At 43.4% G+C, this 17,281-nt stretch overlaps 1 protein-coding gene across 2 annotated transcripts in view; it reads left to right on the top strand.

The window, feature by feature from the left end:
* ITFG1 (integrin alpha FG-GAP repeat containing 1) overlaps nucleotides 1-17,281 on the top strand; it is a 314,466-nt gene that overhangs the window by 4,838 nt on the left and 292,347 nt on the right. For both annotated transcript variants that reach the window (XM_073605835.1, XM_073605834.1), the window contains exons 2-5: nucleotides 2,369-2,444; nucleotides 4,547-4,698; nucleotides 8,944-9,001; nucleotides 13,754-13,828. In XM_073605835.1, coding sequence (XP_073461936.1) covers nucleotides 2,369-2,444; nucleotides 4,547-4,698; nucleotides 8,944-9,001; nucleotides 13,754-13,828 — 361 coding nt within the window. The remainder of the gene's footprint in view (nucleotides 1-2,368; nucleotides 2,445-4,546; nucleotides 4,699-8,943; nucleotides 9,002-13,753; nucleotides 13,829-17,281) is intronic.

The following is a 17,281-nucleotide window of genomic DNA, read 5'->3' as shown; positions in this document are numbered from 1 at the left end:
TGTGTAATCTACATGACATGGAAAGTCACCTTTCATTTTGTATGGCTCAAATCGCATGGGTGTTCAAATATCGTGCAACATAAAAAATCGCAACACCACCACCATTTTATTCCCCAGGGCGTCTGCTTTCAAACAATATACAGTGCCTGGAAAAAGTATTCACACCCCTTGAAATTTTCCGCATTTTGTCATGTTACACCAAAAAACGTAAACGTGTTTTATTGGGATTTTACGTGATAGAGCAACACAACCGTCTCGTACTTGCTTCAGAGCATGTCTCGTTTTTGGTCCGTCGGAACAGCATACAGACGATCGGTTTTCCCGGAATTGGTTCCGTCAGAAAAATTTAGAACATGTTCTCTTTCTAGGTCTGTCAGAATTTTTGATGTAAAAAGTCCGATGAGGCCCACACACGATCGGAATATACAATGAAAAGCTTCGGTCTGACTTTTTCTGTCGGACATTCCGCTTGTGCGTACGCGGCATTAGAGTCTGCAAAAGACTTGAGACTGGGGTGGAGGTTCACCTTCCAGCAGGACAACGACCCGAAACATACAGCCAGAGCTACAATGGAATGGTTTAGATCAAAGCATATTCATGTGTTAGAATGGCCCAGTCACAGTCCAGACCTAAATCACATTGAGAATCTGTGGCAAGACTTGAAAATTGCTGTTCACAGACGCTCTCCATCCAATCTGACAGAGCTTGAGTGGTTTTGCAAAGAAGAAGAATGAGCAAAAATGTCCCTCTCTAGATGTGCAAAGCTGGTAGAGACATCCCCAAAAAGACTTGTAGCTGTAATTGCAGTGAAAGGCGGTTCTACAAAGTATTGACTCCGGGGGGCGCCATACAAATGTACCCCACACTTTTCACATATTTATTTGTAAAAAAAACGTTGAAAACCATTTATCATTTTCCTTCCACTTCACAATTATGTGCCACTTTGTGTTGGTCTATCACATAAAATCCTAATAAAATACATTTACCTTTTTGGTTGTAACATGACAAAATGTGGAAAATTTTAAGGGGTATGAATACTTTTTCAAGGCACTGTATAATGTTTCTCAGTTTCTAAGTAAATTTCTAGCAATATAAATGCTGATTCCCCCTTTTTTTTTTTTTTTTTTTTTTTTTATTTATTTTTTTTAATTTGTATTATTTACAATTTTTTTTTATGTATGTGAGAAGTGTCAGGATTAGCTCCGGGGGAGGGGGTGTTGAGTGATTATAAGCAAAAGCTCATTAGCTAGGAAACTAGGCCAAGGGACAGTCAGGCTGGGGGGGGGGGGATAGATTTTGTTGGACGTCAGCCAGGAAATGAGGCGGGGCTCTGTATTATTTGCAGCAGCTTCTAATGAACGTTGTGAGAAGCTCACAGTGTGCAGTGAAATCAGAATAAGCCGTTTCAATCCAGCAGTGGAGCCGGTACAACTGTCCCAAGACTGAAAGGAAGCCGGAGTTCAGCTTTACAGTGGTTGTAAACCCTTCCATATACCCAGTGAGGTGACCGGCCTCAGGTGATACACAGAGATGAAACAAATCCTCCTGCATAAGTTGTACCTGTTTATCTGCTGTCTTCTCTTCTCTACATCCATTCAAAGTGCAGAAATTACACAAGAGCTCAGAAAAGCAGGAGGGGGTGGGGAGCTTAAGTTACATCAGAGATGAGAGCTGATTGGAGGGAAGGGACACGCCCCCCTTTCACACAGGAATAGAGATGAGGTTGGAGCTCCCTCCTCTGTCACCTTTTTTTCTCCTGGTGTCAGGAAAACTTGTCAGAAGTGATTCCTGCAGATAGCAGAGGAAGGAGACAGCAGACAGAAATGACACTTAGTGCTCTGGATTGAGACAAGTACACACTATAGAGCAGGGATATGCAATTAGCTGTTGCAAAGCTACAAGTCCTATCATGCCTCTGCCTCTGGGTGTCATGGCTTGTGGCTGTCAAGAGTCTTGCAATGCCTCATGGGACTTGTAGTTCTGCAACAGCTGGAGGTCCGCTGATTGCATATCCCTGCTATAGAGGGATGTGCTTTGTTCATATTTCATGTCTGAGGTTTACAACCACGACTGTGTAGAGATATGTCTGCAGATATGGACTCCAGCTGCCATTTTGAGTGAGTCCTAAAAGTTCTCCGACTATAACAGCCCAGGGCGGCCGATCGCGTGCTCTGCTGTGAGCCGGCTTGTGAATCTCTGCCAGGAATCTGTATCTTGAAAATTTGGGACAGCAAGCAAAGTAAATCCGTGAAGCCACATGGGGACTGATTAGCGGTAGAAGTGGGCGCCGGGCGTAGTGAAGGCATCTTGTGTTTTGAATTGATCGATCGCTCTTCATTTATCCCGCCTGTTTTTTTTGTCATTCCAGGTGATGAGTTACGGATATTTTTGGCAGACCTGAAGGCAACGCCGTCTTTTAGCCCGAAAGTCAAGCTTGCATTAGAGTAAGTATATGTGTGAGGGCGACCGGCGGGATCCGCGGGGAGATTTATGGGACGGGGCGCTTCGGATTGTTCCGAGACTCACCTTCCTGTGTGATTAATGAACGTTTGAATGCCGGGGGAAGAATTTTATCCTTTTATAGGTTCTGTTGTATGATATACGAGGTGTATAGTCAGTTATTTATTCACACCTGAGCGTTTTCAGCTCGTAAAACGCCCTAAAAAAAGCCTGAAAAACTCCCAACAAGCAAAAATCCCATTCATTTCAATGTCACCTGTTCACATCTGAGCGTTTTGTCACCTGAAGAAAAACGCCCTGAGCTCAGAAAAGAACATGAGCTTCTTTGGGGCAGATTACAGGAGTTTTTTTTACATTGGTGACTGAACAAAATTGCAGTAAAATCGCGGGAAAAACGCGCAACTTTGAAACGCTCAGGTGTGAATACAGCCTAAAGCCCAGCCCCCCCCCCCCCGATACCAATGATGGGGCACTATTCATCCCACTGACACCAATGATGGGGCACTATTCCTCCCACTGATACCAATGATGGGGCACTATTGCTCCCACTGATACCAATGATGGGGCACTATTCATCCCACTGACACCAATGATGGGGCACTATTCCTCCCACTAAGACCAATGATGGGGCACTATTCATCCCACTGACACCAATGATGGGGCACTATTCCTCCCACTGATACCAATGATGGGGCACTATTCCTCCCACTGATACCAATGATGGGGCACTATTGCTCCCACTGATACCAATGATGGGGCACTATTCATCCCACTGACACCAATGATGCGGCACTATTCATCCCACTGACACCAATGATGGGGCACTATTCATCCCACTGACACCAATGATGGGGCACTATTCATCCCACTGACACCAATGATGGGGCACTATTCATCCCACTGACACCAATGATGCGGCACTATTCATCCCACTGACACCAATGATGGGGCACTATTCATCCCACTGACACCAATGATGCGGCACTATTCATCCCACTGACACCAATGATGGGGCACTATTCCTCCCACTGATACCAATGATGCGGCACTATTCATCCCACTGACACCAATGATGGGGCACTATTGCTCCCACTGATACCAATGATGGGGCACTATTCATCCCACTGACACCAATGATGGGGCACTATTCATCCCACTGACACCAATGATGGGGCAATATTCCTTCCACTGATACGAATGATGGGGCACTATTCCTCCCACTGATATCAATGATGGGGCACTATTCCTCCCACTGATATCAATGATGGGGCACTATTCCTCCCACTGATACCAATGATGGGGCACTATTCCTCCCACTGATATCAATGATGGGGCACTATTCCTCCCACTGATATCAATGATGGGACACTATTCCTCCCACTGACACCAATGATGGGGCACTATTCATCCCACTGACACCAATGATGGGGCACTATTCATCCCACTGACACCAATGATGGGGCACTATTCATCCCACTGACACCAATGATGGGGCACTATTCCTCCCACTGATACCAATGATGGGGCACTATTCATCCCACTGACACCAATGATGGGGCACTATTCCTCCCACTGATATCAATGATGGGGCACTATTCATCCCACTGACACCAATGATGGGGCACTATTCCTCCCACTGATACCAATGATGGGGCACTATTCATCCCACTGACACCAATGATGGGGCACTATTCCTCCCACTGATATCAATGATGGGGCACTATTCCTCCCACTGATATCAATGATGGGACACTATTCCTCCCACTGACACCAATGATGGGGCACTATTCCTCCCACTGACACCAATGATGGGGCACTATTCCTCCCACTGATATCAATGATGGGGCACTATTCCTCCCACTGATATCAATGATGGGACACTATTCCTCCCACTGACACCAATGATGGGGCACTATTCCTCCCACTGATATCAATGATGGGGCACTATTCCCCCCCACTGATACCAATGATGGGGCACTATTCCTCCCACTGACACCAATGATGGGGCACTATTCCTTCCACTGATACCAATGATGGGACACTATTTTAATGCTTTTACATTCATAGTTTATTTTTTCTCTCCTAGGAGTGAAGGGGTTGTGATTACCAGCGTGGTTCCTGGAGATTATAATGGTGATTCGCAGATGGATGTGTTGCTGACCACAATACCCAGAGGACAACTTGGTAAAGAGACTCCACTGTCCATTGTCATCTACTGGGGACAGAATCAGACTCTCAGTAAGTTAGACGGCCTATTGCGCTTCTTTTGTGTTTTATGTCCAGAAATACTACTGCTGTTTGTTAAGAATTAATTTACAGGAGTGATTTGTTATATATATACATTCACCGGACATTTTTTAAGGTACACTTGTTCAATGGCTTGGTAACACAGATTGCTAATCAGCCAATCACATGGCAGTAACTCAATGCATTTGGGCATCTAGACCTGGTGCAGACGACTTGCTGAAGTTCAAACCGAGCATCAGAATGGGGAAGAAAGGGGATTTAGGTGACTTTGAACGTGTCATGGTTGTTGGTGAAGAACGGGCTGGTCTGAGTATTTCAAAAACTGCTGATCTACTGGGATTTTCACACACAACCATCTCTCGGGTTTACAGAGAATGGTTCAAAAAAGAGAAAATATCCAGTGAGTGGCAGTTGTGTGGATGAAAATGCCTTGTTGATGTCAGAGGAGAATGGGCAGACTGGTTCCAGATCATAGAAAGGCAACAGTAACTCAAATAACCCCTCATTACATCCAAGGTATGAAGAATACCATCTCTGAACGCACCACACCTCAAACCTTGAAGCAGATGGGCTACAGCAGCAGAAGATCACACCGGGGGCCGCTCCTGTCAGCTAAGAACAGGAAACTGAGGCTACAATTGGCACCGGATCACCAAAATTGGACAATAGAAGATTGGAAAAACGTTGCCTGGTCTGATAAGTCTGGATTTCAGCTGCGACATTCAGATGGTGGGGTCAGAATTTGGCGCATGGATCCATCCTGCCTTGTATCACCGGTTCAGGCTGGTGGTGGAGGGTGTAATGGTGGGGGGGATATTTTCTTGGCACACTTTGGGCCCCTTAGTACCAATTGAGCATTGTTTAAACCCCACACCCTACCTGAGTATTGTTGCTGACCATGTCCATCCCTTTATGACTACAGTGTCCCCATCTTCTGATGGCTCCTTCCAGCAGGATAATGCACCATGTCACAAAGCTCCAATCATCTCACCACTGGACAATGAGGTCCCTGTCCTCCAATGGTCTCCACACTCACCAGATCTCAATCCAATAGAGCACCACACTCACCAGATCTCATCCAATAGAGCACCTTTGGGATGTGGTGGAACAGGAGATTGGCATCATGGATGTGCAGCCGACAAATCTGCAGCAACTGCGTGATGTTATCATGTCACTATGGAGCAAAATCTCTGAGGAACGTTTCCAACACCTTGTTGTATTTATACCAAGAAGAATGAAGGCAAAAGGGGGTCCAGCTCAGTACTAGCAAGGGGGACCTAATAAAGAGGCCGGTGAATGTATGTCCACCACAGTCTAATCAACAGGCCAATGATCACCTTACTGTGGTGCCTCTACATTGAAGGTTCATGACTAGAAAAATGGGGATGTTCTAAAACTTTTGAGGTATAGTGTGTGTAAACATATAATGTGCATATCTCAAGCCAGGACTATGGACATGGTCAGACAATGCAGACATAAAACAGGAGTTGATCAGAGACTGCCGACTACAGATGAGCTGGGTTCAGTGAGAACTTCTTCAGAACCAACTTTTTGCGGAACCCATGGGGAGCTGTCACATGCACTACACATCTCAGCCAGACCAATCAGCAGGGCCTGGAGCATTCCTTGCCCCGCAATTACAAGTACACAAGGGAGCGGAATGCTCGTAACGTCCATAACCTAATATTTCTATATGTAGGGCGAGCAATGCTCTAGGTACACTGCTGATTGGGCTTGGGGGGGATGCGTTTTATGTGACAGCTTTCCACCAGTTTTAAAAACTGAGTTCAGACCAAACCTCAGCTCATCTTTATTGCAGACATACAACAGGAGATGGTCAGAGACTGTAGACATGCTTCGGGAAATGGTCAGAGACTATGAACATGATACAGGAGATGGTCAGAGACTGCGGACATGATACAGGAGACGGTCAGAGACTGCGGACATGATACAGGAGACGGTCAGAGACTGCGGACATGATACAGGAGACGGTCAGAGACTGCAGACATGCTACAGGAGATGGTCAGAGACTGCGGACATGATACAGGAGACGGTTAGAGACTGCGGACATGATACAGAAGACGGTCAGAGACTGCGGACATGATACAGGAGACGGTCAGAGACTGTGGACATGATACAGGAGACGGTCAGAGACTGTGGACATGATACAGGAGACGGTCAGAGACTGTGGAAATGGTACAGGAGACGGTCAGAGACTGCAGACATGATACAGGAGGTGGTCAGAGACTGCAGACATGATACAGGAGACGACTGCGGACATGATACAGGAGAAGGTCAGAGACTGTGGACATGATACAGGAGACGGTCAGAGACTGCGGACATGATACAGGAGACGGTCAGAGACTGCGGACATGATACAGGAGACGGTCAGAGACTGCGGACATGGTACAGGAGACGGTCAGAGACTGCGGACATGGTACAGGAGGTGGTCAGAGACCGTGGACATGATACAGGAGACGGTCAGAGACTGCGGACATGATACAGGAGGTGGTCAGAGACTGCGGACATGATACAGGAGGTGGTCAGAGACCGTGGACATGGTACAGGAGACGGTCAGAGACTGCGGACATGATACAGGAGGTGGTCAGAGACCGTGGACATGATACAGGAGACGGTCAGAGATTGTTTGCTGTTTTGGCCCCTTTACAAATCAGAGCCTCTGTGTTTGTTCCCCTCACAGCTCCCATAATTATGGCTCATACCACATTTGATATTTTTCTCAGCAAATTTATTCTAAAAGATCAGAGAAAAAAAAGATAAAAGAAAGAAAAGGAATGGACAGCACAGAACAAAAAGTAATATTGTATGAAGGAAGTAAACCTGTCCAGCCAGACTAAAGAATTTTCTTCCCTTGCTGTCTAGAGTAAGCACCCGGGTATGAAAACATTACAGGGGCACTGAGGGTCACAGAATAGGTGCCAAAAGGGCACATGCTACCAGTAACAAAGAAATGGCCCCTGCCCCCACCTATAACTGGCCCTCACAGCAAGGAGCACATGGAAGGGCAAACGTATGAAAGACAAAAACGGAACATTCCATCGCTCAACTCGCCAACCAGTCTGCCAACCAACCACATGAACCTGTCCAACAGTCTGCGTTAAAAACCGGGGTTTAGTTGGCACACATTTGCAAACGCATGCGTAAGGGCACATGCTACCCCCAGGCCACAGGCTGGGCACCTGGGTGTTCTCTGCTGGGGTTAGGATTAGTCCTGACACGGCGGTTGTTAGTGAAGTGCGCTCGAGGCACGTCGCCAGGATATTCTCTTTGTGTGATTTTATTTTAAACACGGCCGTGCTCTACTTGCAGAAAAACAAATAGATGTGTGCCGGTGGGGAGCGGTGCGTTTTTGTCTCTTGAACAGGCCTTGTCAGATCTAATGAAAGGAAGGCGAGGCTTACCAATTCTAATTAGGAGATCTGACGGCACCGGCTCCGGGGCTCGTCTCTGGAATTTTAATACATGGAGAATAATTGTGGAAATCACCTTGCATAGGCCGTGAAAAGGAAACTGAAGGGTCTGCTGAACTGAAATGGGAAATTGATTAACTTTCAACTTAATGGATCAGGCGCTATTGATTTCTGTGTACCCCTACTATGATATGCCAATGTAGACGATGTACTGAGGAAAGTCATGTGAAAGTCAGCTCTCAGTGGCCATCACTGGGACTGGGTCATGTGACCCCTCAGTGGCCGTCACTGGGTCATGTGACCCCTCAGTGGCCATCACTGGGACTGGGTCATGTGACCCCTCAGTGGCCGTCACTGGGACTGGGTCATGTGACCCCTCAGTGGCCGTCACTGGGACTGGGTCATGTGACCCCTCAGTGGCCGTCACTGGGACTGGGTCATGTGACCCCTCAGTGGCCGTCACTGGGACTGGGTCATGTCATGTCTCGGTAGCAACACATTCAATGTTAATAGGGGAATCCTTCCCGCAGTGCAATTGTGTTGTGCCAGCAGAACAAAATGATTACTGCTGGCGGCTATAGCCGCTGACAGTAATCACATGAAAAAAATCTGATAGGCTGGTTGTACTGCAGTTGATTAATGTATTGACTTCAGTACAATCAGCCTGCCCATAGATGGATCGAAATCAAGGTCTTAGTTCACCACTAAATTAGCCAGATCCATCATTTATGAGCAACCAAGTCTGTGTGATTTTTATTATTGCTTCTTCTTTTCTCTTTTTTTTTTTTTTTTTTTTTTTTTTTAGATAAAAATCAAAAGGTTCAACTAAATGGAACATATTCAGATGAGCCCCTTATCATGGAGTAAGTATGTCTCTTGTAAATATCCCGTTTTTGCCATGCACAGTATCTCACAAAAGTAAGTACACCCCTCACATGTTTGTAAATCTTTTCTTCTATCTTTTCATGTGACAACACTGAAGAAATGACACTTGTCTACAATGTAAAGTAGTGAGTGTACAGCTTGTATAACAGTGTAAATTTTCTGTCCCCTCAAAATAACTCAACACACAGCCATTAATGTCTAAACCGCTGGCAACAAAAGTGAGTACACCCCTAAGTGAAAATGTCCAAATTGGGCCCAAAGTGTCAATATTTTGTGTGGCCACCATTATTTTCCAGCACTGCCTTAACCCTCTTGGGCATGGAGGTCACCAGAGCTTCATAGGTTGCCACTGGAATCCTCTTCCCCTCCTCCATGATGACATCACGGAGTTGATGGATGTTAGAGACCTTGCGCTCCTCCACCTTCTCTTTGAGGATGTCCCACAGATGATCAATAGGGTTTAGGTCTGGAGACATGCTTGGCCAGTCCATCACCTTTACCCTCAGCTTCTTTAGCAAAACATTTTGTCACAGTACATGTTGGCATTCATGGTTCCCTCAATGATCTGTAGCTCCCCAGTGCCGGCAGCACTCATGCAGCCCCAGACCATGACACTCCCACCACCATGCTTGACTGTAGACAAGACACACTTGTCTTTGTACTCCTCACCTGGTTGCCGCCACACACACTTGACACCATCTGAACCAAATAAGTTTATCTTGGTCTTATCAGACCACAGGACATGGTTCCAGTAATCCATGTCCTTAGTCTGCTTGTCTTCAGCAAACTGTTTGCGGGCTTTCTTGTGCGTCATCTTTAGAAGAGACTTCCTTCTGTGATGACAGCCATGCAGACCAATTTGATGCAGTGTACGGCGTATGGTCTGAGCACTGACAGGCTGACCCCCCACCCCTACAACCTCTGCAGCAATGCTGGCAGCACTCATACGTCTATTTCCCAAAGACAACCTCTGGATATGATGCTGAGCACGTGACCTCAACTTCTTTGGTGGACCATGGCGAGGCCTGTTCTGAGTGGATCCTGTCCTGTTAAACCGCTGTATGGTCTTGGCCAACGTGCTGCAGCTCAGTTTCATGGTCTTGGCAATCTTCTTATAGCCTAGGCCATCTTTATGTAGAGCAACAATTCTTTTTTTTCAGATCCTCAGAGACCTTGTAACACTAACGAGTCACATGACACAGGGGAGGTAAAATGGGTAATTGGGGCCAATTTGGACATTTTCACTTAGGTGTGTTCTCACTTTTGTTGACAGCGGTTTAGACATTAATGGCTGTGTGTTGAGTTATTTTGAGGGGGCAGAAAATTTACACTGTTATACAAGCTGTACACTCACTACTTTACATTGTAGCAAAGTGTCATTTCTTCAGTGTTGTCACATGAAAAGATAGAAGAAAATATTTACACAAATGTGAGGGGTGTACTGACTTTTGTGAGATACTGTGTGTATGTGTGTATATGTGTGTGTATATATATATATATATATATATATATATATATATATATATATATATATATATAAAAAGTGTAGCGCTAAAGTGCAAAACCTTTCATCAAAGAAAGTTATAAAATAGATTCTCACACTCAAGTGAAAAATTATGTCAAGTTATATAACTATGCAGCTTAATAAGGTTGAATTGTAAATGAGTAGTCTAATTGTTTAGACAGACACCCATTCATAAATAGTGCAAAGAATGTGAAGCTGTTTTAAACAGCTCTAAAAAAGTGCCGAGAACAATTGAAAAAATATAATGCGGTGCAAAGAAGAAATATAAGTGACAAAATAAATGGTATTACCCACTGAGTGATAATTAGAAATATCTATCTTAGATATAAAAAATTACAGAAGATGTACATGACAATGGTAAAAATAATGATAATGAAATGTCCATAATTCTAATAAATGGTGTAATCCTTAAAAAGAAACACTGAAACTTGTCTAGTCCCAAAATTACTTCATGTAATAGAGAGAATTCAATATAATGTAGATGATATTTTGATAACTCTTCTGCAATGCTCCAAATCAACTTATGGGATAAAGCACTCTTACCGACTTGGGTGGACTCACAGGCCGTCGGCGGTGAGTCAATAAGGCTTGCACTGTCTTAAGGTAACCGACAGTAGGGAATGGACCATATACTGCTGGACTTCCTCCTCAGATAGGGTACCCGGATCCTGCCAGGATGGTTCAAGCGATCAGCACCCTTGTCGAAGTCTCTTCAGACGAAACGCGTCGGGTCGTTTTGCTGTACCCAGCCACCTTTACCACGCTCTCTCTCCTTTTTTATTTGTTGGAATCGATTCTACTGTTTTATACGCTTTTATGGAAATTTTTGATGATCGTAATTGATCAAATAAACGTTAATTGATCTATCTGGATTTACACCATGTGGAGGCTTTTTGTTGCTTATTTCCCATACATGGTTCACCATTGCCGACAAGGGTGCTGATCGCTTGAACCATCCTGGCAGGATCCGGGTACCCTATCTGAGGAGGAAGTCCAGCAGTATATGGTCCATTCCCTACTGTCGGTTACCTTAAGACAGTGCAAGCCTTATTGACTCACCGCCGACGGCCTGTGAGTCCACCCAAGTCGGTAAGAGTGCTTTATCCCATAAGTTGATTTGGAGCATTGCAGAAGAGTTATCAAAATATCATCTACATTATATTGAATTCTCTCTATTACATGAAGTAATTTTGGGACTAGACAAGTTTCAGTGTTTCTTTTTAAGGATTACACCATTTATTAGAATTATGGACATTTCATTATCATTATTTTTACCATTGTCATGTACATCTTCTGTAATTTTTTATATCTAAGATAGATATTTCTAATTATCACTCAGTGGGTAATACCATTTATTTTGTCACTTATATTTCTTCTTTGCACCGCATTATATTTTTTCAATTGTTCTCGGCACTTTTTTAGAGCTGTTTAAACAGCTTCACATTCTTTGCACTATTTATGAATGGGTGTCTGTCTAAACAATTAGACTACACATATACAATTCAACCTTATTAAGCTGCATAGTTATATAACTTGACATAATTTTTCACTTGAGTGTGAGAATCTATTTTATAACTTTCTTTGATGAAAGGTTTTGCACTTTAGCGCTACACTTTTTATATTTTAATATTTTGCACAATTTGGTCAATTTGTAGTGTTGGCTGCTGTTTGAAATTTTTTTTGGATTGGCGCAGTATTTTTTTACTTACACATATATATATATATATATATATATATATATATATATATATATATATATATATATATATATATATATATATATATATGATTTTTTTTTTTTTTAGCAGAGACCCCAGGGAATAAATTGAATATTTGCGCAGCAATTTTTGAAATGCAATTTTTTAAACACTTTTACATGTTACCAGTTTAGAGCTACAGAGGAGGTCTTGTGCTAGAAATATTGCTCTTGCTCTAACGTTTTGGTGATACCTCACATGTGTGGTTTGAACGCCGTTTTACAAATGCGGGAATGACCTATATATGCGTTCACGTCTGCGTGCCAGCACAAGGGAATGGGGACATTTTATTTATTTTTTTTACCGTTTTATTTAATTTTTTGATCACTGTTATTCCTTTTACAAGGAATGTAAACATTCCTTGTAATAAGAATAGGGCATGACAGGTCCTCTTTACAGAGAGATTCGTGGTCTATAAGTCTCCACATCTCTCCTCTATGCTGGAAAGCCTGAGATTAAAAAAAAAATCGATTTCAGGGTTTCCAGCAAAAAGAAACGGTAGTGTTTACATCTGCCATTGCTGGAAATGATGCCATGACGTTGCTTCCATCCTCCAAGGATCATAGAGATGGCTAGAGACCATCTGGTCCACCGCCAGCTCTATTGTAATATGCTGTCAGCAAATTCATTCTTCGGTTCCCCGATCACACGGGCAAGCCTGGAGAAGCACCGGAGGGCGGCAGGAGGGGATGTCTCTCCCCCTCCCGCTGCCCTTTGGTGCTTTTCCGGGCTCGCCACTTGTAAAAGCAATTAAGCAGCTAAACAGCCACTATGATGCCTTTTACATTGCAGGGAATCACTGCCTGAAAAAAAGATACTGTATCTGAATGATGCCTGTAGCTGCAGACATCATTCAGATATCTCCACTTAAAGCCCAGGATGGACACTTGATGTCCTACGATGGGAAGTGGTTAATTTGAATAAAATGAGACAGCGCTACAACCTCTGCTCCAATATTCTAGCGGCTCTGAATACCCTGTGCCCTGGCTGGAAGGTCTCTGGAAACCTGACATAATGCACAATCCTTGGAGAAAAGCCGACACAATGGTAGATGTCAGCAAAATGGTTATCCTTTTATTAGACATAGTAAAAGACAGCCTTAGACGATTCCAACGCGTTTCGGCCCAAAACGTGTTTCGGCCCAAAACACGTTAGCCTTCTATGGCTGTATTTTTTTCAACTGAATATTAGCAGTAGGGATTATTGCTTGGAGAGGGTTGGACTTGAGGCTGACTTGCACGGAAGTTAAGACCCGGTATATATCTTGGCCCAGGAATCCATGCCGGGTATTTCGATGCTTGGTTAGAGATGCACGTTCCACCTTTGTCTAATTTGTCTCCTGTTCTGGGATCAGACACATCTATGGCGTGCTCTGAATGTCAGACTTTCTTCAAAAACATCTGAAGCCACTCCACACTATTTATGTTATTTTTCTTTGGCTCTTTCAGCTTTAATGGAGACATGATTCCTGATATCCTCGGAGTGCCTACTGGTAGCCAGACTCCTGTCATCACATACGGCGGGTAAGATCATATGAAAATGGTGTTCTTTTAATGCATTATGAAATACCTCACCTTGCAGCATCTCCGATGTGTACCTAATGGACGTCTGTGATCTCTGGGATTTAATGCTGCCATTAAAATTATCTAAAGGAAACATTCACTCCCTTCCCTAACATAAACGTCCTCGGGCTATGCTTTCCAACACGACAGTGTTGTAAAAGTGTCAGTTTTTACAACTCAGGAACCTGATGAGGAGACATGGAAGGAGAGTAGTTTCAAAGTTTTTGGAGATTAGGGATCATTTATAAAATCAGAAGCAAAGATAAAAAAAAAATTTGGATTATCTGGTTGAATACTGTTTTTTGTGGGAGGCTGCTAAAGCCGGCAATAGATGAATGAAATCTAAATTGCTAAATCTAAAATGCTAAATTTTCCATCCATCTTTGGACACACTGGTTATATTGATTGTGCACTTCCAAACTTTTGAAAAAGTTTGGAGAAGGCCCCTTTCTTTTTCAGCATGAATTAGCCCCAGGCGCTAAGCCAGTTCTATAAGCCAAAGCCATGTGGTACTATATATCTACATTTAGTTTATGGCCAAATGTTTGTGGAATCTGACCATCACACCTACAACTTATGGTCATTAATATGTTGACCACCTAAAGTGACTGAGTTCGGATGTTTCAAGTGAAGGGTACTGCTATTGCTACAGCATATAAAGACATTTAAGGCAACTGTGCAGGTCCAACCTTGTGGTAACAGTTTGGCTAACACACCTTTTCTGTCTCAGTATGACTGTTCCCCATCCACATAGACAGCTCCATAAAGACATGGGTGGAGGAGTTTGGTGTGGAGGAAATCCGGTGGCCTGACCTTAACCCTACTGAACACCTTTAGGATAAATTGGTATGAGTCAGATCTTCTTACCCAACAGCTCCATAAATACATAGTTTGACCAGATTGGTGTGAACAAATTTGAGTGGCCTGCACAGAGCCCCGACCTCAACCCTACTAAACACCTTTGGGATGAATTGGAACGAGTCAGGCCTTCTCAGCCAACATCTTCATAAAGACATGTTTTGAGCAGTTTCGTGTGGAAGAACTTGAGTCCTAATTTCAAATCTATTAAGCACCTTTAGGGTAAACTGGAATGAGTCAGGTCTTCAGCCAACAGCTCCATAAAGACATGGTTTGATGAGTTTGGTGTGGAGGAACTCTAGTGTTCTGCACCGTGCCTTGACCTCAATCCTACTGAACACCTGTTGAATGAATTGGAATAAGGAAGGTCTCAACCAACAGCTCTATAAAGACATGGTTTGATGAGTTTGGTGTGGAAGAACTTGAGTGTTCTGCAGAGAGCTCCAACCTCAACCATACTGAACACCTGTAAGATGAATTGGAATGAGACAGGTTTTAACCAACAGCTCCATAAAGACATGGTTTGGAGTGGAGGAACTTGAGTGCATGGAGCCCTGACCTCAACCCTGCTGAACATCTTTGGGATGAATTGGAACGAGTCAGGTCTTTTTAACCAAAATCTCCATAAAGACATGGTTTGACCAGCTTGATGTGGAGGAACTTTAGTGGCCTGCACAGTGCCCGACCTCAACCATACTGAACAATTTGGGAATGAATTGGAATGAGTCAGGTCTTCTCAACCAGCAGCTCCATAAGGATGTGGTTTGATGAGTTTGGTGTGGAGGAACTCGAGTGTTCTGCACAGAGCCCTGCCCTGATCCCTACTAAACACCTTTAGGAGGATTTGGAACTCTGTGAGCCAGATCTTCTCATCCTCCATTAGTACCTAACCTCACAAATGTTCTTTTGGTTGAATGGCCACAAATTCCCACAGACACACTCCAAAACCTTTTGTAAAGCTTTCACAAGAGAATGAAGGCTGTTAAAGCCAACCCCATACTAATGGTGATTGTTTTCTTTAGAATTGGATGTCCAACAAGCTCATATAGCTCTTTATGGAGCTGTTGGTTGAGAAGACCTGACTTGTTCCAATTCATCCTAAAAGTATTCAGAAGGGTTGAAGTCAGGGCTCTGTGTAGGCTGTTTAAGTTCCTCCACATCAAACTTGTCAAACCATGTTTTTATGGAGATGTTAGTTAAGAAGACCAGACTCATTCCAATTCATCCAAAAATTGAGGGTTGAGGTCAGGCCACCCAAGTTCCTCCGCACCAAACTCCTCCACCCATGTATTTTTGGCACTATCTTTGTGTTGGTGGAATGTCTACAACCTTTGGGCATATAGTGTAAGTATTCAATGAACTCAGAAACTCAGGCCAATGAGCTTTGTTCTCGTGTTCTCATGTTCTCATGTTTAGAGTTTAACTTAAAATAGCTAATTCCATGAATACTTTGCCAAAAACAAATCCTACTCCAAAAACCATTGACTGGGCACTGCAGGTAGGGCCTTCTAGTTGGAGACATAAAAACTTGCCAGTTGCCTAATGTTCTCCTGTATACACAAAAACCCCACAAAAATAGCATTTCTTTTCAGCAGCGTCTGGCAGGCCACCCGTTGTTTTGGTACGGGAGGAATCACAAGTCACTTGTCACCTTTAAAGAATAGAAGCTAATCTATTTATGTGCGGCAATGTTTCAGTGGGAGCAGTGCGCACACCTCTCGCTGTAGATGCTAGCGGTCTGGTGACAGCTCCTACATAATGCATACCGCATCTATGGGGCCCTCGCACGTACACAAGAAGCCTCTTTCAATACATAGCGTCTTCTTTATTTCCCCTGGGCTGTTGTTCTTCTCGTTACTGCCACGGTGAGAGCACTCGATTAAAATCTGAGAAGTCAATCAGATCTCCCTTAGATGGAATCCCGCTGTCTTCCCATATACTGCGTCTCAGGGAATTTAAAGCCCAAAATTCCAGGATGAAGCTGAGGAATTTATCACATGATCTGAATTAATGCTGACTACGTGAAATGTCATTACTGCAGACGTTTCCTCAACAAGTTGTATAGTTGCCCCCTGTTTTTCTCTTGTAAAGTATTGTGGTACATTACTAGTTTTTTTTTTTTTTTTTTAAATGCTCGAAGCTAGGAAAGGTGGATAACGTTCTTGACTCTTCCACTGATAAAGGGTTTTGTGAATATTGGAATTATCACCTTTAATGTAAACCTGGAGAAAAAGCATTATACAAGCGGGGGTTACAGGTTTCCGTCAGAGTAAATGTATTACAAAGCTGAGTATATGATGAAAGGATAAATCAGCAAAGAGTTCTTTTCACTGAAAACCAAATGTCAAATGTATCAAAGATACCGTATAGGCAGCTAAAGTCATAAGCTAATCTTACCTTTTCTTGAACATGTTTTCATACAAGCGGAGAGATGGGTATTGATGAATAACATAATCTAAATTGTCTTAAAATGAATAAAAAACAATAATAATTAAACAATTCATTTTTTTTCTCCTCCTAAATATCAATAGTCTGTTTCCTCTCGCTCTCTTTTTT

This window comes from Aquarana catesbeiana, linkage group LG11 (genome assembly GCF_042186555.1).
Source record: "Aquarana catesbeiana isolate 2022-GZ linkage group LG11, ASM4218655v1, whole genome shotgun sequence".
NCBI classification, from domain to species: Eukaryota; Metazoa; Chordata; class Amphibia; order Anura; family Ranidae; genus Aquarana; species Aquarana catesbeiana.
Note: the sequence above shows the minus strand (reverse complement) of the source record. Positions and strands in the feature narration are given on the sequence as shown.